Source organism: Trametes versicolor, assembly GCF_000271585.1.
Source record: "Trametes versicolor FP-101664 SS1 unplaced genomic scaffold TRAVEscaffold_6, whole genome shotgun sequence".
Classification (NCBI taxonomy): domain Eukaryota; kingdom Fungi; phylum Basidiomycota; class Agaricomycetes; order Polyporales; family Polyporaceae; genus Trametes; species Trametes versicolor.
In genome coordinates this window covers 28,798-47,738 of record NW_007360326.1, presented here as the reverse complement: position 1 = coordinate 47,738, position 18,941 = coordinate 28,798, and the positions used below count along the sequence as shown (strand labels likewise).

The following is an 18,941-nucleotide window of genomic DNA, read 5'->3' as shown; positions in this document are numbered from 1 at the left end:
TACACCGGCCCAACACCACCAGTACACCCATGTCTCCTTCACTAGCAGGGAAAGTCGCGATCGTGACCGGATCCTCTCGTTCTATCGGCGCCGCCACCGCGACGCACCTTGCCTCGCTCGGCGCGAATGTGGTCATCAACTACGTCTCGAGTGCCTCCGCGGCCCAGGCTGTTGCCGACGCGATAAACAAGCAGGGTGCCGGGAAGGCTATCATCGTCAAGGCCGACGCCGGTTCCATCGCCGACAACAAGCATCTCGTGGACGAGACACTGAAGACGTTCGGTCGGCTTGATATCGTGGTCCTCAATGCGGGGTTGATGGACAACCAGAAGCTGGAGGACGTGACGGAGGAGGCCTTCGCTAAGCAATTCGACACGAATGTCAAGGGTCCACTGTTCCTCGTTCAGGCCGCGGCGAAGCACATGTCCACAGGTAAGCATCGTCGTCCCTTCGCCGACCAGCAGACGTTGAACTGATCGGTGACGGTCTATAGGGGGCAGGGTCATCTTCTTCTCTACCTCATTGACGCAGGCATCGGGTGTGCCGCCCAACTACCTCGTCTATGCATCGACGAAGGGAGCCGTCGAGCAGCTCACGCGCGTGCTCGCGAAGGATCTGGGTACGCGCGGTATCACTGTGAACACGGTCGCACCAGGCCCTATCGACACCGACATGTTCCGCGCCGGGAAGACTGAGCAACAGATCAACTTCTTTGCCGGCATGCATCCCGAGAAGCGCTTGGGCACTACGGACGAGGTCGGGAACGTCGTAGCGTTCCTGGCTAGCGAAGAAGCAAGCTGGGTGAACGGCCAAACGCTTATGGTGAACGGGGTAAGTGTTTTGATACGTTATGATCCGGACAACCACTCACAATTGTGCTTCTGTAGGGGTTCGCCGTATGATGGGCAGAGGCGGACAGTATGGGACGTTATCAATTGTGTGGCGCTTGTACGAATATCAGTCGAACTCGATGAGACTTGAACCTTGATTCCTGGACCTTGCGCGGTGATTGAGGTCTGAATTATGCAAAGGCACATAGCACAACAAGACAAAGTCATGCGACACGGTATTGATACAGATAGCAAGTACATAGCGGCAGCGTAGTGTAGGGGGAGCGAGCGCAGAAGTCCGAGACCAAAGTTCTAGTCGATAACGCCAAGATGGTCCTCTTTGATCGTGCCAATAGCGAACTGTTGAAGGCGGAAGTACCAAGTTCCAGCGTCAGCGTCAACCCTCTCACACCTTGAATCAGAGGGAAGGCAGAGAAGACTGCACGTACGATCTCTGTGGCGTCGACACGCGTTCCAACGATTTTTAGGCGGACTCTTGTGTTCTTCTCGATGATCTGGAGGCGCGTCGTAGAGAGCTGACGCGTGCATATGACCAGTACTGACCTGCTCTTCCGACGCGAAGGAAGGCGGATTCGAATTTGGGTCGAATTTCATGTCGGGATGGATTAGCTACACATGGGCGAACCAGGGATATTGCCGTCAACAAGACGAACAAGAATGCTAGGGCTGTAGCGGGAACAATACTCACCTGGTGCGACACGAACACGGTCAAAGGGCCAACGTCCGCAAAGAAGCCCATCTACCCGGCGCGCCTCGTTTGCACCCATCCACAGCAACATTGGTCATATATACGCACCTTGGTAACGTTGTTCACGACACCGTCTACGACCTGCCCCTTGAACGGCTTGAACACGATCGCGCGGTAGCGGGTTACGAACTCCGCCTGCCCACTGCCCGCAAGCACCATTCCCTTGCCAATGTCCAGGATAGAGACGACGGCAATGATATAGCCAAATTCTCCAGAGCAGGTGCCCTCAACGTCCGAGTAGAGCTTGGACTCGAGGAAGTTCAGCATTCGCGGACCGAAGTAGGACGGGTGGAGGAGAATTGTGTGCGAGAGCTCTTTCTGCGAGCGGTGAGAAGAATCATATATGCATTGCATCAATGTGTATTCTTACAATGAAGAACATGGCGGCAGTGAGCGAGCTAACGGGCTATTGGGCACCGAGGAGAACGAGGTCAAGAGGAGAGGATGCCTCCGGGCCTAGGCAGCGAGCGTCTTTGAGCGCGGCAAGAGCTATCGCACTTGCCATGCTGTGCAAACCATATTTGTGCCCATTACCAAAAAGTGGCAATGGCCGACTAGCTCAGTTGGTTAGAGCGTGGTGCTAATAACGCCAAGGTCGTCGGTTCGATCCCGGCGTTGGCCAGCCTTTTGATGCATCATATTAAGCTGTCTGTTCACAAGTAGACACGTCTTCATCCGCTTTTTCCACCGACGACGGATCCTTAGGCTTTTGGCCAGGTCACTACAGTTTATTCGAAGCGGAGATAATCACGGCGCAAGTAGCAGCTCTGAACGAATCAGCCTCGCCTCTCGTTACACAGAATCTGAGTCGGAAGCCCCCAGTTCGGTATACCGGTACACTTCTCTAACACGCGGTGCCGCCCTTCGCGGGACCCTCTGCGTGTATGGTGGGGGTTCTCCATCCTCCGCGCTCCCGTCCATGTGGACCGTATCGCCCTGAAGCACGGATACACCAGGCGGGTGGCTCGTTCTGACGCCCACCTCCAGGTCTTGGTTGCAATTGTGTGCATCAAGCCTCACGTCTCCCGACGGCTGCAGGGCGGGGAGTGGGTCGGCATTCATAGGCTCCATTGACGCTGGCGCGAATGGATCCCTAGAGAAAGGGACGCCCGCCGTCCCAGCGTATGTCGCGGCCTGTGGCTCCTGAGTGCGATTGACCGTATGCGAGGCCCGGGGTTGCGCAAGGGCGGGTACTGAGGGTATATCGATTGGATGCATGGTCTGCAACTCGGGCACGGAGGTGCGCGCGAGAAGAAGCGTGGGCTGGGTGTGGAAGGCAGCCATTTGCATGGAATCAGCCGTGGAGAACCCGCCTTCCGCGTAATTTGTGTCCTGCTGCCCTGGGATCGGCAAACCAATGACAGGTAGGCGTGCGGCACGACGTTCGCGCCGTTTCTTCAACCAGCAGCAGAAGGCTATCCCGCCGATGCAGTGCAGAACAATTACGACCACAACGACGACAATGATGATCGTCGTTGTCGTAGACACCACACTGGAAGCATTGTCGACGTCCATTTGAGCGTGAAGCCGTAACCTTCAGAAGTGTCTGCGTCGCTGCTTGGCTGAAGCGATGTCAATGTGAGCTATATGTAACCACTGCAAGCACCATGGTACGTACGCGAGTATGACAAGCAATTGTAGGAAACCTGTGACCGAACTAGCCAGCAGTTTGCGGTCTTGAGCAAGAAGGGATGGCTGCACTGAGTGAGGAAGGGCAGGCGTGGGGTAGGAGCAGTAAGGACGAGTTTCGTGATCGGGCGGTAGACTTGTCGTCTGAGGGGAGTACGTCGGATGAGGACGATGGTAGATAAAGAGACAATGCTGCGCACTGTCGGTGCAATGACTGCCGTGGTATCCATCTGCGACGTAGAAGGCGCTAACTTGTACCAGGGACAGGCAAGTAGCCTTCCCCTCTGCAAATACGGGCATCAATGTGGATAGCGGTCGTCACGCCCTCCCCATCTGCCAAATACGAGCACCAAGCTCCGGTCGATGGCAGAGCATGCAGCGCGCGCTGCAGTGCACGACGACACGCCAAGAACTCAAGATAAATACCCATCGGAAAGGTCCATGCATAGCAGTTGGCGCCGCCACCATCAACGTACCAGTACATACTGGCACCTGCATGAGGCGGTGCAATATAAGGTCACTGCATTAAGCCAATGTAAGTAACGTCACTGCATGATCAAAAGGAGCATCGTCACCGCTTGAGCAAAGGCCAGCCACTTGTCGCTCTTGACGAATTTCCCGACAGCCAGAGAAGGGGCAAAGGCTGCGTACAAAGATTGGGAGTTCAAAATGCTTCGGAAGATCAGATCGCTGGTAAATGCGTATGGGTACGAACTGGAATTAGAGCGGGGGGGAGGAGTTCATACTACAGCTTTAAGTAAGACTGGAGGGCTCATACACTGTACGTGCTAGTGCGAGTGTCGGAGGCGTATCAGTTGCATCTGCTAGAGCTCGTCACGCAGAAGTCGACTCCTTCGCCGCCTTCAACGCGTGGCCGTGGAAGAAGTATGCCACCGGGAGGTTCCATTCGCGTATTGCAAACCAAATTTGCGCGCCATATGCGAACCAGAATGCACCGAATGCGGCGCCGCCGAGATGGGCGTAATGGTCAAACATCCTGCGGTGATTGCGTTAGAATCCGCTTGGTGGAGTGGAACTAAACAAAATAATGTGCTCACTTCCAGCCACGTAGCACACCGAGGATATCGAGAGCAATGATGGCGGTGAAGCCGGTTTGTATGTTGATCGGGAACCATGGAGGGATGATGAGCGTGATCTCCGCGTCGGGGAAGCCCAACGCAGTGATGGCAAACATAGCATATATCGCCCCTGACGAGCCAAGAGAGTACTGGCCATCGGTTGTTGCCTTCTTCGCGGATACGAGCGCAGCCTCTGACGCCGCCGATGCGCCCGCGGAAGCTGACGAGCCGGAATGCAGAACGGCTGGCGAGGGTGCTGCGGCTTTAAGCCTGGCGATCATCCTGGGGTAGTTCCAGCGCGCATACGCCACATGCGAGACCAGACCCGCGAAGAGACCCGCTGCAATACAGGTGAGTCCATGGTCAAAAATAAGAGACATATAAGGCGGACCTGAGATAAACAGCGCGAGCAAATGCCACTTAGGCGAGGGCTCTGATAGAATGCCGCGCTCCTGCTCGACCTTCTTGGTCAACAACATCAACTGCTGACCCGCCGCTGAGCCTATGTAGCTAAGTCAGTGCTGCATGAAATGCATAATGCATCTGGTGCATACCAAAGCTTGCGAGAGCCAGGCAGTTAAACGCCAAGTGGAAGAAGCCTTCGTGGCTAACAAACGTGCTCGTCGGTCAATATTACTTATACCAAAATATCGTGTAGGCTTACCTGAACGTGCTCGTGAGCAGCGTATACGAACGACCTGATAGCGGATTATGCGTGAAGCTTCGCATCATGAACGCGCCCCAGCGTGGCACACGCCATGCGAGGAAGACGGCGCAGTTCACCGCGCCGATAGCCCAGCACATGCGCTTGCCTTCGGACGCATTCAGGATCGGTTGGAAGACCTGTATGTATGACCAGGAGACCATCGCCTTGATGGTTTCGGGAAGTTGCTCCATGTTGGTCTTGAGACTGACGAGGCCGTTTTGTAGTCGCTGAAGGGCGATGTTCGAATAAGTACACTTGTGTGAGCCGGCTCGGCACGTACCCGCCCAAATGCATAATACTTGGCTCGTGCCAGCTCCTCTGAGGTAGGCGGTCGATCCTTCTTCAGTCCAGCCTTCGGTGTAGAGGCAATGTATGCCCACCACTTGAACAGCTCGTAGTTTGTCAAGTGTGCACCCACAGCCAGAGTACCAACTGTGCCCGCGACGACGAACTAGACGCATACATCTGTATTTAGAGATTCCAACTAAGCGATTGTCTGGTTGCTCACCAGAACTTGGTTTCGTATAGGCACATTGCGTACTGCGTCGGTAAACGATGGAAGTTTCTTCGCTTTCGCGACCTCCTCCCGAAACACTGGAGCCTTGGGTACACCTTCAGCGAGCACGCGCGGTAGCCGTCGTCCAGGGGTGAATGAAAAGGAGCGTTGTGGAGGACGACATGGGAGCGTCCAGAGTCTGGATGAGCGTAAGGTCCAAAGCATTGCCGGGCGCGTTGGCTGCAGAAGCGCGCGTCCGCTGAGCTTGTGCTTCTTGCCTCCTGCCTCCTCCACGCCTGCCGACGGGCGACGCACTCTCTGCCGTGGCCCAAAATACAACGAGAAAACGCACCATGTTCTTCTACATCTCCTTCCTGCGGCCCCCGGCGACCCAGTCATTTCCGTCGGGTTCAATAGCCATCACACCGCAAGTTGCGAACGACCTGCGAACAGAGCCTTTTGACGGCGCGCAAGACATCTACTACTCGTGGTCACTCGCCGACCCCAACCGCGCGGATCCATATCCAAGTGTTACAACTCCCCAAAAGTTGACAGTTTGGCGGCAGAACAGCGCGTACAAGGAGATCCCAGTTCCGCTGCCCCAGGGTGTACGAGACGGACAGTCGTACAGGCTCGTACTCACTGCACATGGTCAGGGAAGACCGCACATCATCAACCTTGCCGCACACGACCTCGGAGCCAGGCCCTTTCCCGTGTTGTCTATGCCAATACTGCTCAGTTCGCGAGGGCGAACGGTGGAGAAGCAGGAGCAGATTGAACGAGTGTACCGGGTCCCATTGCAGACCGGTGAAAATAGATTTTTGACCGTGCGAGAGCAGACATCGTTTGACTTGGACAAGGTACGCTGCGATATCGCGTACCCTGAAACTGTTCACGAATTGTGTAGAGCTTCCCTCCAGAAAATATGGGACAGCGGCATCGGACTTAGTTCATGGCTCGTTCAACTAGCACAAAACCCCCCTGCAGCTGGTGGAGAGCACGATCTGGTGTCGCGTGCGCGCGACGCCCTCATGTCTCCGGAGAGCCGTAAGATCCTTGAGCTCGGTATGATCCATTTCTTACTTCGCCTGCTCGAGGTCCTTATTGTGCACTAGGGGCCGGCACGGGAATTGTTTCCCTGACTCTCGGTGCTCTACGTTCGGGAACGTCGAAGGACAACGGCGGGTGTATTCTTACCAGTGACCTCGGTGCGTCTTCGTGACCCTGTCTATACACCATCCTAACGAATCATAGATTCGGCGATGCCGCTCCTTGCTCACAATATTTCGGGTAACGGAGGGTCATTTGAAGCAAAACACACGCGACCCTGCCCTTTGGTCCTGGACTGGGACAACGAAGAGCTTCCAGAGGAGGTGTGCGCCGTCGACTCCGGTTTCGATGTGCTCATCATGGCAGACGTGACGTACAACGTGGCCTCCTTCCCCTCATTGGTCCGGACGCTATCCTCTCTCATCCGGTTGAGTCCACCGTCCAATCCCCCGATGATTATATTGGGTTATAAGCAGCGCGACTCCGCTGAAAGAAGTTTATGGGACCTGGCCAAGGAAATCGGGGTAGCGTTCGAACAGGTTGGGGACAGAGTCGGCGCTGGAGGCCAGCCGATAGAGATTTGGATCGGACGACAAGAGCCGGATGCCTGAAGAATAGCTGCTATCTGTACTAGGTGTGTTCACAGCTGACGTAGCGCTCGGTGTTTTTGACGATGATTCTCCTCATGCTGTAGCTTAGAATCCATCTTCGCCGCTGGCACGGTCATAGTACTCCTTTCCGCAGACGATTTCCGATCCCGGCGAAAGCTCGCCGCTTATCGCGTTGTGTACGTTCGATGACACCATCAAGGCGCGTGGGAGACTGTACGACTATACATAGGCGGGTCAGATCAAACTTGCGAGACCAACTCGAAACATCCACCCCCACCTACGGGATGGCTATATGCGATGGTGCGGCTCTTACTCCTCTGCCGGGCTCCTGCATACGTGACTATTGGGCGTCAGCCATCCCGTTCGGATTCCTCATCCTTGTACCGCCACTTCGCGTAGTGGCCAAGCATCTTCGTCCTAAAAGCTATCTGACACTAGAAGAGGCCGAGGCCCTCATTCCTGCGGAGGACGACGTAGGCGAGGACGCTGCTGCTGCTGCTGCTCCCCTCTGGCGCACTCTCCTTTTGTCCACAGTGTCACTTCTACAGTATTCAGCATGGATCGCTGCTGCAACTTACACCATAGCCGTCAGTCCTGCAGATATCTGGAACAGCGTGTCTCATTTTCTGATGGCGACAACCTGGCTCTACGCCGGCCTTCGACCTATCGTGAAGCCGCTCATCTCCTTTCCCTATGACCTCCTGGTTCTCTTTTGCTTGCACCTGACCTGCTCGACTGCTGTGTTCGTTGGCTACCTATACGACAGCTATGTTCTCGCTGTCTCCCTGGAGCCGCTTACGGTAGCCACGAACGCGTTGAATATATTCGCCGTCACGGGGGTCCTGGCAGTAGTCATGAACATGCCGCTGGCTGTCCCTAGCAAGCGGATCAGGAAAGAAGACATCGTAGGTCTATCATGCACTGTCAGTCATCTGTTGAGCTTACCGTTGCATTCAAGGGGAAAACAGTCTCTCCCGAATACTACACTACTGCGTGGGGCTGGGCATCTTTCCGCTGGATGCTCCCTTTGCTCGAGCGCGGTTTGTCCAAGACGTTGAACGAAGAAGACGTGTGGTCGATCAGCCCGCTCCAACAAGCTCGCCCACTGTACATCCTCTTTTCGCGATCCACAGGCACGCTGCTGCGGAAACTCTGGAATTTGCACTACATAGAGCTCTTCCTGGACATCGTGCTGACGTGTCTCAGCGTCATATTCAGCTACGCGGGGCCCGTCTTCCTGAAGCTCATTTTGGACGCACTCGCACAGCCGGGGAAGACACGGGAGCAAAGGGCGCTTGCGTTTGTGTATGCACTACTCGCATTTGCGTGCAAGTTGTTGCAGGTATGTGTACATCGTTTTTATTGGTAGCTCGAAGCCCTGACGCCGTGCAGGGGCAAGTAGAGGTGCAGCGCCTATGGATCAGTCGTCGTGCTTCCGGACGGGTCCGTTCTGAGCTCATGGCTGCGATCTACGACAAAGCTCTCAAGCGCAAGGATATCTCCGGGACCATCCAACGCAAACATTCGGACCCCAATGCTGATCGGCGCGATACCGGGGATACCAAGTCGAGTGCGGATGTCGGGAAGATTGTCAACCTCATGGCCGGCGATGCCAGTCGCATCTCTGGAATCGTCAACTACATGTACTTCATATATCAATGTGAGTGACACTGCCACTTCACGGGTACATGAAAGCTGATCATGCATACAGGCCCGTTCGAAATCCTTCTTGCGACTCTGTTCCTGTACCGGTATGACCCTTGAGATTCTACGCGTACACATGTGCTGACCTGCCAAAAGACTCTTGGGATCAGCTGCATTTGCGAGCGTCTTCATCGTAATGCTGACCACGCCTCTCAACCGAATCATCAGCAAAAGATCAATACGCGTGCAGAAGGGTCTTTCTACGGCGCGCGACAGCCGAATGAGCGTTGTGAACGAGCTCATAAGTGCTGTATGACATACAGCTTTCATTCCATCACCATTTCACTCATCGTCATGTATGCATCAGGTCAAGTTTATCAAGTTCTTTGCATGGGAGGATCGTTGGATCAAACGCGTCTCGGATACGCGCAGGGTCGAGCTGCAATGGCTAGTCAAGGGTGTGTCTTCAACGCCGGTGGCCATGACAAAACTCACTCATTGGTCCCGTCAGAGCGCATCAACTCGCTACTCTTCTCGTTCATCTGGGCGAGCGTCCCAATTCTAGTCTCCGTGTCAACTTTCTTGGTGTTCGTTTGGCAAGGAAACGAGCTCACGATAGGTACTGCTTTCACTGTATGTCCTCCTTTTCATTAACATCGATTTGTACTAACAAGTGAATTCGTTTAGGCCATCGCACTTTTCCAGATGCTCCGTGAACCGTTCAACGGCATTTCGACATGGTTTGTCCAGATATTCCAGGTAGGCTCGCATGTACATGCAGTACACTGACGTTGACAAGCTAATGATCGCGTCTATAGTCCAAGGTTGCGCTTCAGCGCATAGCGGCTTACCTTGATGAAGAGGAGGTGAACGAGCAGGTATCCTCTTTGAAGAAGGGGCATGTTCCCCCATCTGAAGACGCGGAGGGCGGCTTCGGGATCATCCACGGCACCTTTATATGGAACGCGACGAAGGGTCGGGCCGATAGTCGCGAGAGCGCTGACCAGTCAAGCAACTTCCACCGCGACAACGCAGACGATCGCCAGTTTCAACTACAGGATATTGATGTCATGTTCCCCGAGGGCCAACTTTCTGTCGTCACTGGGCCAACCGCCAGCGGGAAGACCGCGTTACTGATGGCGCTCCTAGGCGAGCTGACGACGCTGAAAGGGCGCATCGTCATGTCGAAAAACGCTTCCAAGATTGACGAGTACGGGCTGGCGCATACAATCTCTTACGCATCCCAGACCCCGTGGTTGCGTCACGAGTCGATCAGGAATAACATCCTGTTCGGGTTCCCATACGATGAAGAACGGTACAATGCGGTCTTAGAATGCTGCGCGCTCAGGCCAGATCTAGAGATCCTAGAAGATGGTGATGCGACGGAAATCGGCGCACGGTTCGTTGTCTACTACATGATTCACCCGGAAGTCCAAGGATACTCACCTATAGCTTGCCAGAGGAGTAAATTTGTCTGGAGGTCAGAAGGCACGGTGCGCACTTTCAGCTCCTTCCCTATACACGTTACTGAGTGGATATATCTAGTGTGGCTCTCGCCCGCGCGGTATATGCTGTCAGTCACAGATCTTCACGGATCCAAAGTTCAAGCTGACTCCAGTGGCCATAGCCGACGAAGTATGTACTCCTCGACGACCCGTTGAGCGCAGTGGTATGTGCACGCAAAAATGCTCAACTCTGTCCGATCGTTGATCACTTATGTCCGTGCCGCTCTCAGGATAGCCACACTGCTCGCTTCTTGTACGAGAGGCTGCTCCGGGGATCGTTACTCGCGAATCGTACAGTCGTGAGTGATATCGTGAAGGTTACCTCGAGGCACGGAAACTGATTGGCCAGTTCAGATCTTCGTCACACACCACGTCGAGCTGGTGTTATCGGGAGCATACTACATCGTTCGCATGGCCGATGGTCGCATTGATGTACAAGGCGAGGTGACAAAACTTCGCGCGAGTGGCGCGCTCGAGGACATCGCCCAAGGGGAAGAGGATGCCGCGCTCGAGGACGAGCACGACGTTGCGGAGACAACCCCTCTGGACACTGAAGAAAGTCTTGAGGTGGCGCAGAAGGGTAAGAAGCCTCGGAAGCTGGTAGAGGAAGAACATCGTGCGGCCGGCCGTGTGAAGTGGCCTATCTACAAAGTCTACCTCGTGGCCTCGTGGGTACCTCGTTCTGATTTGACTAGTCTTCTGGCTGATATATGCATAGCTCGTACTGGACGTGGGCAATTCTGGTGGTTCTCCTCCTCTTGACTCAACTCCTGGCTGTAGGCCAGAAATTTTGGATCAAGGTGGGTTTCTGTTGCGATAATCACTGCGGTTTTCGCGGTGTCTCACTCAACGCAGGTCTGGGGTGAAGCGTATGGAGATGCGTCAGGTGGATCGATCAATTCAGCGAATATCTTCTGGACACCTGTCGAGCAGCAATACCCCTTGGACACATCCAACCATAGCGCGGTAACTGAGATCGTCACGACCACCCTGCCGTCCGCCCAGTCGAATCCGTACTTCTATGTCGGCGTATATGCTGCAATCGCGCTGTCGACCATCCTCGTCAACGCTATTGGAGTGGCAGTGCAATACACTGGTGCTCTTCGGGCTTCCAAAATACTATTCGACAGGCTGTTGCGCGCCGTCGTGCGGGCAACGATGAGGTGGCATGATACTACACCTCAGGGACGTATGCTGAATCGCTTCAGCAAGGTAAGAGTGATCCGAATCGTCGTATCAATGAGATTGCTAACCTAAGCTTTAACCTAGGACATTGAAACGGTCGATCTCTCTCTTGCCGGCAGCCTACAGTCCGTCAACCAGTCGTTGGCGCTGATCACAATATCTACGCTCACAATCATGTATGTCCTCGCCTCCCTCGTCGGTCCGTGGAACCGACAGTAACCTTAATCCAATTCCGCGCAGTGCCATCTTCCCGCTCTTCGTCATCCCTGCAGCGATCATCGGTCTCATATTCACCCGTACCACCGTTGCATACCTCAGCACCAGCCGGGACATCCAGCGCATGGAGTCCAACACCCGCAGCCCGATCTTCTCGAACTTCAGCGAGTTGCTCGACGGCATCGTGACCGTCCGCGCGTTCGGCGCGGAGCAGCGCTTCCTCGACGACATGTACAGGCAGATCGACCTCACCACGCGGATGTGGTACACGTTCTGGATGCTGAACCGCTGGGTCGCCCTCACGTTTGGTACGCTCGGTGCGATCGGCACTCTGGCAACGACTATCTTCGTTCTGGCGGGCTATGTGGATGCCGGCTTGGCCGGCGTTTGTATCACGTCGGCGATGTCGTTCTCGGGCAACGCATACTGGGTCTGTCGCAACTGGACCTCTTTGGAGCAGGATCTGAAGTACGCATTATCGTTGATATCTTGCGAAACACTACTGATAAGTGCTCCTTAGTTCTGTAGAACGTGTGGTGGAGTACCTACAGCTGCCTCAGGAACCGCCGGCGGTAATAGAGTCCAAGCGGCCGCCCGCATACTGGCCGTCGTCTACCAGTGGGAACAAGGACAACCTGCTAGTCGTTGAGGGCCTGGTCATCCGATATGCGCCCACACTACCCGAGGTGCTTCACGGTGTCTCGTTCTCACTCAAAGCAGGCGAGCGGGTAGGGCTGTTGGGGAGGACTGGCAGCGGGAAGTCGACGCTCGCTATGAGTCTTTTGCGCTTTGTAAGTGCCACCTCTGGGATAAAAGGGTTATAGGCTGAACACATACTCTACTAGGTTGACCCTGCCAGCGGCCGCATCATCATAGACGGTATCGATATCACCACGATCGGTGTACAGGACTTGCGGTCTCGCACTGTGAGTGGTTCTCTTACTGCAGGCTGATTTCCTGAATGATGTTCATCTACCTCCGTAGACGTTTATTCCCCAGGTATGCATTGCAATCGTCCAGACTTCGTTCCTAGCTTCATCGTTTGACAGGATGCTGTGCTGTTCTCCGGCACAATCCGTGATAACCTTGACCCCTTCAGTATGTCGGCTTAGATTCACCCTTCTCTGGAGACCTGCGCTCATTTATACACGCAGGCGAACATACCGACAGCGAATGTCTGGATGTGTTGTACCGCGTCCAGCTACTGAGAGATCGGCAAGAGGAGGAGCGCACTGCGACTCCCAGCGCTTCTACCCCGGACTCACATTCGGAACGCGAGGGCCAGGCGGCACTCACGCTGGACACCGAAGTCTCCCCCGGCGGTACGAACTTCTCCCAAGGTCAACGGCAGCTCATTGCCATGGCGCGGGCGCTCCTTCGGCGCAGCTCGATCATCATCCTCGACGAGGCCACGAGCAGCATCGATTTTGCCACCGACGCGAAGATTCAGACGGCTATCCGCCAGGAGTTCGGAAACTCGCTGCTGCTGACCGGTGAGTTCAGTATCCAAAAACAAGCGTGGAAATTTATTAACAGCAAATACTCTCAAACAGTCGCTCATAGGTTGCGTACAATCATCGACTACGATCGGCTGATTGTGCTAGACGAGGGCAGGATCGTCGAGTTCGATACCCCTCTCAACCTCTTGCAGAAGGCGGGCGGTGTCTTCAGGACGATGTGTCTCAAGAGTGGGACGTATGCTGAGCTCGAGGCGGCTGCTAAGAGCGCCGATCAAGTCAAAAAGTAAAATGGTAAGTTCGTTGATATAGTGGAAGTCATTTCACCATGCTTAAATCGTTCCAGCAGATTTTCGAGATTTTGCGCCCGTATCTTCACAATCGGACACTACAGGTGGACATTACAGGACATTATTTCCATATTTATAGTACCCTCGAACTTTTATCTGACAGCCAGACCCGGATACACGACAGGACGTTGGACTTGGACTCGATATATTCTTTGATAAAGCTGTGTAACCTCTGCCTCGTTGAAATGGACTGATATACTTGTTTTGTTGTTCGCACTCCAGCATCGTGGGCCACCGGCAGAGACTCTTGGTCCGCCTAAAGGACGCGCCGTTGACTCGGAAGAGGAAGCGTCCTCCTGTGTGTGCCTGTCACGACCGCTGAGGGTATCGATCGTGCCCCGACACGCTAGACGGTAGCTGACTTCTTGTGCTCCTAGGCGACTTGGAAGCCCAAGCGGCGCAACGTCGCTTCTTCCCCCGAAAGCCTATAAATCAAGATGCCTGCCTCCCCTCAGGTCGCTGTGCATTCGCCCTGCCGAGTCCTCCTCACCTCTGCGACCTCTCCTGCGGGCTACACGACTACCATGTTCGTCCGCAGCAGATGGTCCGCTCTCTTCGCCGCCCTCGTTATCACCACCACTCCCGCATCCGCCGACTTCCATATCCTCAACGGAACGAACGGCGGAGACGGGTACGCCGCGAAGGCCGTCCCCTCGAACCACTACTCGTGCCTAGGGTGGTTGGGCGCCCCAGTCATCGGCGGCTTCCCCGACATCGACTCATCCGTGGCCGTCTTCTCCGTCAAGAACCTCTGTGGCACGCCGCAGCTCAACTTCTACAACAACGGGCACGGGTTCGATGTGTATATCAACGACGGGGATGGGTCGTCAAGAGTCGGAACGTGCAGTCCAACGGTGGGCGCTGCCAGTGGCTCCATCAACGGTGGCTCGGCCTGCCCGGATGGTTATGCGGTGTTCGACGGTTATACATGCATGTCGTACGTTTGCGATTGATCAGCGAAGTGAGTAGCCCCTCTATATACGACCGTCTTGATTTGCGTTCTGACGTTCACCCCGTGTACTTTCTCTTATCAGAGTCCTTGACGGTTAACGGTGGGGTACTAGGGTCTCTTCAAAATCAACATGAACCGGATCATCTATACATCTTGCTACACGATATGCGGTCGGCGGGCCTGCAGGGGACGTTTGGTATACTTAAGCGCAATTGGGCTAAGATAGGAGGATACCATCGCCATCTATCGCAAGAACGCCTCACTCAGGCTGCACCTCACTTAGGCTGGGGACAACGATGCTTTTGACGATGAAGCCCCGAAGACTCGGCACACGCATCGCAGTTGCGTCGTCTGGAAACAACATAATTGGCAAATCCTACACTCTACAAAACATGTCCCCCTGTCAGAGCCCCTCAGTCCAGGTCTGGGAGCGACCCCTGCTTGAACATCCACTCGTATGGTGCTGTGCTGACGGGCGTCATTGTGGCCGATGCCGCCGGAGTACTAGTCGACGAGAAGGTGGTCGTCGCTGAGGAGCTGATCGAGTCCGAGTCCGAGTCCTCGGCGTACGGGTTGTAGACCTTCACTTCGAACGCAGAGGAAGCGGTAGCAGATGCACTAGTAGTCGACTCAGTGACAGTCGAGCTCGCGCTAGATGGCGCCGACGACGACGTTGTGGAGGCGGTGTCAGAAGACGTGTCGGAGGAGGTCAAAGTCTCTGTCGCTTCGGAAGAAGCCGCTGAGGAGGTTGTCATGACCGCAGTGGCGGTATCAGACATAGCAGTCGAGGTAGCCGTCCCAGAGACAGAAGCTGTAGACGACGCCAGCTCGGTACTCGAAACTGGTACCGCAGCCTTGTCTTGAGCCACAGGGGCGGCTGGGGGGACCTCGGGGGAGACGGGACTGAACATCAGGGTGACATTCCGGGCGTTCGAGGAAATGTCGGCTGCGAAAGTCTTGAACGACGCCATGCGAGTCGGGGGTCGTGTCGCGTCGCCATACTGCTCCTCCAGCGCCTCTTGTTGAAAGCTCGTGACGTTCACAACCTTGCTGCTGGTAGGGGTGGTCGGATCGACCGTTGTCGAGTTACTAGTACCGCCTAGATCATCGTCAGACCCGTCGCCATCGGACGGATCGTCTGTAGGGACCGTCGAGCTATCGGAGTCATCTTCGGCGGCGCTATCCTGACCCTCATACCACATCGGCCGAATGGCGCCCGAACCGGGTTCGTATGCAAAGACTTGACTCTTATGTTCGTCGGTAGAAGAGCCGTCCGTACATGCCTCTACCGTCATCGGAGCCGGGGCGGCGGGGCGGGGATCGAAGGTCGTGCAGTATGAGCGAAGCTGCGCGGTCTGCGGGTCGAACATAGCCATCTGCAGCGCCACCTTGATGAATGTCGGCGGCGAGGTGGGTGGAGACGAAGCGGGATCGGCCGAGAGTGCATCGACGTCGGAGGCTGGTAAGGGGACCAGGTACAACTGGGTGCTGTTTGTATCTGACGCGTTGAGCACGAAAGTTGCACTCGTCGAGTTGTCGCCAGTGGTCCCATTACCCGGTGCAGCAAGGACGAGAGACGCAATCCTTTGAGCCACATCCGAATTAGGCCCCGGACTCTGCAAATCGCGCATGAGCATTGAGTACAACAATAGTGGGAGGCACTCACCATGATATCAATGGACCCGGGAACACCATTCATCGTCCCGCCATCGCGTCGCAGATTCAGGTTCACATTGACCATGTCTTTGGGCGAGTCTTGTTGAGCCGACGCATGATGAACGTGGTACACGTGTCCTCCGTTCCCGGAAATGAGGATAGGCTGGTAGCCCCAGTAGCTCCTTCGGTGGACATTGACGTGGTCGTGATCGCCTTCGACCACCACCTTGTCGTGGTGGCGATCATGGCTATGGGGCTGGGGCACAGGCGCGGGGGAACGACCGACGTGGACGTGCTGGTTATCCCCTTTGACTACTACCGTGTGGTGGTGACGACGGTGAGGGGCAGGAGAGCGGCGATGGACCTTGACATGGTCGTTGTCACCCTTCACAACGACGGTGTCATGATCATGATGGTCGTGGTGGTGGTGGGGTGCAGGTTCCGGAGACCGATGGAAGTGGACGGAGTCGTGGTCTCCCTTGACCATAACTTCATCGTGGTGAGCACCGTGGTGGTGGGGTGACGGTGAACGGTGGACATGGACGTGGTCGTCATCGCCCTTCACAACTACACGGTCGTGATCGTCGTGGTTGTCGTTGTCGTGGACGTGGACGTGATCGTTGTGGCCCTCTACAAGAATGCGGTCATGGTCGTCGTGGGGAGCTCTGGCAACCCTGGCCTGAGTGACCGACCGACGGTGAACGTCGACATGGTCGTGGTCGCCGTCTACGATGACCTTCTCGTGATCGTGGTGATCATCATCGTGGTGGTGATGCCTCTTGTCGAGGTGCGCGGGCATGCCATCCCGGCCGCCCATCCAAAACCGCTCCATGCGAGAAACGGGGTCGATAGGGTTCCAAACCGCTCGCTGTAAGATTATCAATATAGGCCGCATTGCGAAATAAAAACACGTACCCTGGATTCCGAATGCTTCGGCTCCTTCGTGCCCGAATGTCCCCCATCACTGCCACCAGCCTTCTTCGTAGAAGACGCCTTCTGTGCGCTCTTCTGTGCCATCCGAGCAGGCAAAGGAACGACCGGCTTCGGGTGCCGCTGAGGTGTGTCCGCCGCATTCTTTGTCGATGCTACCATCTTCGACGACGACGCCTTCAAGTCTGACGTAGACGAGTCAGAGTGCTTGGTGCTTTCTGCCTTCTTCCCAGATTTCCCATGAGAAGCGGAATGACGAGCGGCGATGGGCTGGCTAGGCTCGTCCTGATACCGAACTTGGATGGCAGCCGCGTCGGCAGGCGTCGGAAGAAGCGAGATCGCCGCGATGGACGACAGGGTAGCAAGGAGGGTGAAATGAGAGGTGAGGACGACCATGTTGAGCTATGTGTTTCGACGGGAAGCGGACTATATGCGCGCTGCGTAGTGTGTGAGAGGTAAGGTGTGTACGACACAGTCGTAGAGCGAAAGCGAGGAAAGCGACGAGAGCAAAACCGCCTGGGTTTGGAGAGCGAAAATGGGGGTGGGGGGGAAGAAGAGGAATGGTTGAAACCGAACCGCGGCGCGGTTTATATACCCCCCCACTCCTGTCACCCTCAGCGGTCCCGAGTGAAAGAGGCTGACGACTATGTCCATTTCGGGTAACTCACCTTCCATTTTCGGATTTGCGTGCATACCCTGGTCGCCTGCGAGGCTGCGACATCATCAGCGAAACCGCTCGGCACTCGTGCGCACTCGGGAGCGCTTGGGAGCGCTCCCAAACGACGCGATCGCTCCCATTCCGAGGGCATGGTGTAGGAGGTTTCGCCCTGTCTCGGCAAACCCCCGGGAGCGCTCCCAAACCCCCCGAGCACTCGCGCCCCTTGCGGGCGATCGTGCTATTTGCAAGTACTCCTATGTACTCCTGCGTGCTTGCAGCAATATACATTTTAAAAAAGAAATGATATTCCCATTCGACCATTCCCGAAACAGGCGGGGACAACATCCACGATGAAAGCAAACATGAGTATGTGATTGTGGCGTACTACATAATACAGGATGCAGGCCGTATCGGACTAGATATAATACGAATAGAGAACACTGACCTCGCGAGGGAAGGGGCAGCGCACGCTCGAATGCCACGCGATCCGGAAGCATGCTTGCAGACTCGGGACTATGAGCAAGCACTGGGGGCGGCGCAATTAGTATATAGAAATATCTCAGGGACGTCGTAAACTTACGTGGATCAACGGTTACGCATACTGAGCAGGCTATGGAGCGTATTAACTCGCAGTTCCGCCAGTCAGAATATAAGTAATGACGTACCGAAGTTCCTGATCATAGAGCAGCGTCGTTGTTACCGGTCCGCCGCGCATATAGCCTGTTTGTCGCAAGTTAGCTGAGGTGAAGGGCGAGACACGGGACTTAGGAAGTGATACTCACGTACCATGCAACTGGATATGGGGTAGTGTAAGCGTTGGCTTACCCGCATATAGTCACCTTGTACATATGTTAATGCCAGATTTGAAGCAACCAAAGAAGCAGACGCACCCGGAGTCGACCAGGCGATGAGGGACACGGCGTCGACGAGTGAACTTGAATGAAGTTGCACGAGAGATTTGACTAAGGCGACCCAGCTGAGGACAGACGAGGCAAGTCCGGAGCGCAAGCGATGGAGGGGGTAAGAGGAAGAGGGGCAATGAGGGAAGGACAGCCCGGCGGGAGGCTTATGTAGCAGTCGAAATGGAAGACGGGGCGGGATATGAATAACTGACATCTTGGTGTCTCAAAAAGGTCCTCTGGCGGCTGGATTTGGATATTGCTGGTGTTCGCTCGTGGAGGTGATGTCTGAAGGGGTGAAGGAGGACCCTCGAAACCC

At 55.3% G+C, this 18,941-nt stretch overlaps 8 protein-coding genes and 1 non-coding gene across 9 annotated transcripts; 5 read left to right on the top strand and 4 right to left on the bottom strand.

Annotated features, from left to right (window-relative positions):
- Positions 1-29: 29 nt before the first annotated feature.
- Positions 30-989, top strand: TRAVEDRAFT_148139 (NAD-P-binding protein; the record flags this gene model as incomplete). Its single annotated transcript, XM_008040313.1, has 3 exons — positions 30-432; positions 494-831; positions 888-989. The coding sequence occupies 3 exons, from the start codon at positions 30-32 to the stop codon at positions 900-902; spliced, it is 756 nt and encodes a 251-aa protein (XP_008038504.1). The 3' UTR covers positions 903-989.
- Positions 990-1,064: 75 nt separating this feature from the next.
- On the bottom strand, positions 1,065-2,026 carry TRAVEDRAFT_167523 (DNA-directed RNA polymerase II subunit RPB7). The gene is made up of 6 exons (XM_008040312.1): positions 1,970-2,026; positions 1,648-1,917; positions 1,540-1,590; positions 1,395-1,460; positions 1,280-1,345; positions 1,065-1,190 (listed from the first exon to the last, which is right to left on the bottom strand). Exons 1-6 carry the CDS (start codon positions 1,979-1,981, stop codon positions 1,143-1,145), a joined length of 513 nt encoding a protein of 170 aa, XP_008038503.1. The 5' UTR covers positions 1,982-2,026; the 3' UTR covers positions 1,065-1,142.
- A 121-nt stretch (positions 2,027-2,147) lies between these two features.
- TRAVEDRAFT_t111 lies at positions 2,148-2,221 on the top strand. The gene has a single exon. It is a non-coding gene; the product is annotated as a tRNA-Ile (tRNA).
- A 170-nt stretch (positions 2,222-2,391) lies between these two features.
- On the bottom strand, positions 2,392-3,114 carry TRAVEDRAFT_47279 (uncharacterized protein; the record flags this gene model as incomplete). The annotated part of the gene is made up of 1 exon (XM_008040090.1): positions 2,392-3,114. One exon carries the CDS (start codon positions 3,112-3,114, stop codon positions 2,392-2,394), a length of 723 nt encoding a protein of 240 aa, XP_008038281.1.
- Positions 3,115-3,933: 819 nt separating this feature from the next.
- On the bottom strand, positions 3,934-5,737 carry TRAVEDRAFT_167519 (uncharacterized protein; the record flags this gene model as incomplete). Its single annotated transcript, XM_008040311.1, has 7 exons — positions 3,934-4,225; positions 4,287-4,647; positions 4,699-4,809; positions 4,862-4,914; positions 4,972-5,240; positions 5,294-5,464; positions 5,522-5,737. The coding sequence occupies 7 exons, from the start codon at positions 5,732-5,734 to the stop codon at positions 4,063-4,065; spliced, it is 1,341 nt and encodes a 446-aa protein (XP_008038502.1). The 3' UTR covers positions 3,934-4,062.
- A 125-nt stretch (positions 5,738-5,862) lies between these two features.
- On the top strand, positions 5,863-7,170 carry TRAVEDRAFT_71824 (uncharacterized protein; the record flags this gene model as incomplete). Its single annotated transcript, XM_008040310.1, has 5 exons — positions 5,863-6,117; positions 6,166-6,369; positions 6,430-6,574; positions 6,625-6,717; positions 6,764-7,170. The coding sequence occupies 5 exons, from the start codon at positions 5,863-5,865 to the stop codon at positions 7,168-7,170; spliced, it is 1,104 nt and encodes a 367-aa protein (XP_008038501.1).
- A 284-nt stretch (positions 7,171-7,454) lies between these two features.
- TRAVEDRAFT_124007 (multidrug resistance-associated ABC transporter) lies at positions 7,455-13,467 on the top strand (the record flags this gene model as incomplete). Its single annotated transcript, XM_008040309.1, has 24 exons — positions 7,455-8,075; positions 8,129-8,512; positions 8,563-8,830; positions 8,882-8,921; positions 8,971-9,124; positions 9,182-9,272; positions 9,326-9,447; positions 9,502-9,573; positions 9,633-10,213; positions 10,275-10,307; positions 10,360-10,387; positions 10,442-10,483; positions 10,550-10,618; positions 10,674-10,987; positions 11,038-11,119; positions 11,175-11,531; positions 11,589-11,680; positions 11,745-12,188; positions 12,241-12,511; positions 12,566-12,646; positions 12,705-12,719; positions 12,770-12,818; positions 12,875-13,213; positions 13,274-13,467. The coding sequence occupies 24 exons, from the start codon at positions 7,455-7,457 to the stop codon at positions 13,465-13,467; spliced, it is 4,743 nt and encodes a 1,580-aa protein (XP_008038500.1).
- A 497-nt stretch (positions 13,468-13,964) lies between these two features.
- TRAVEDRAFT_47275 (uncharacterized protein) lies at positions 13,965-14,577 on the top strand (the record flags this gene model as incomplete). The annotated part of the gene is made up of 2 exons (XM_008040089.1): positions 13,965-14,464; positions 14,562-14,577. The coding sequence occupies 2 exons, from the start codon at positions 13,965-13,967 to the stop codon at positions 14,575-14,577; spliced, it is 516 nt and encodes a 171-aa protein (XP_008038280.1).
- A 315-nt stretch (positions 14,578-14,892) lies between these two features.
- On the bottom strand, positions 14,893-17,461 carry TRAVEDRAFT_47274 (uncharacterized protein; the record flags this gene model as incomplete). Its single annotated transcript, XM_008040088.1, has 3 exons — positions 14,893-16,095; positions 16,146-17,003; positions 17,051-17,461. 3 exons carry the CDS (start codon positions 17,459-17,461, stop codon positions 14,893-14,895), a joined length of 2,472 nt encoding a protein of 823 aa, XP_008038279.1.
- Positions 17,462-18,941: the final 1,480 nt, after the last annotated feature.

What these genes read in the sequence shown, in the direction of transcription:
- TRAVEDRAFT_167523 (XM_008040312.1), bottom strand. An exon ending in CCGTGTTCGTGTCGCACCAG is followed by an intron (nt 1,461 to 1,539) that starts GTGAGTATTGTT and finishes GCCCATGTGTAG; the next exon opens with CTAATCCATCCCGACATGAA. An exon ending in GTGTCGACGCCACAGAGATC is followed by an intron (nt 1,191 to 1,279) that starts GTACGTGCAGTC and finishes CGCCTTCAACAG; the next exon opens with TTCGCTATTGGCACGATCAA.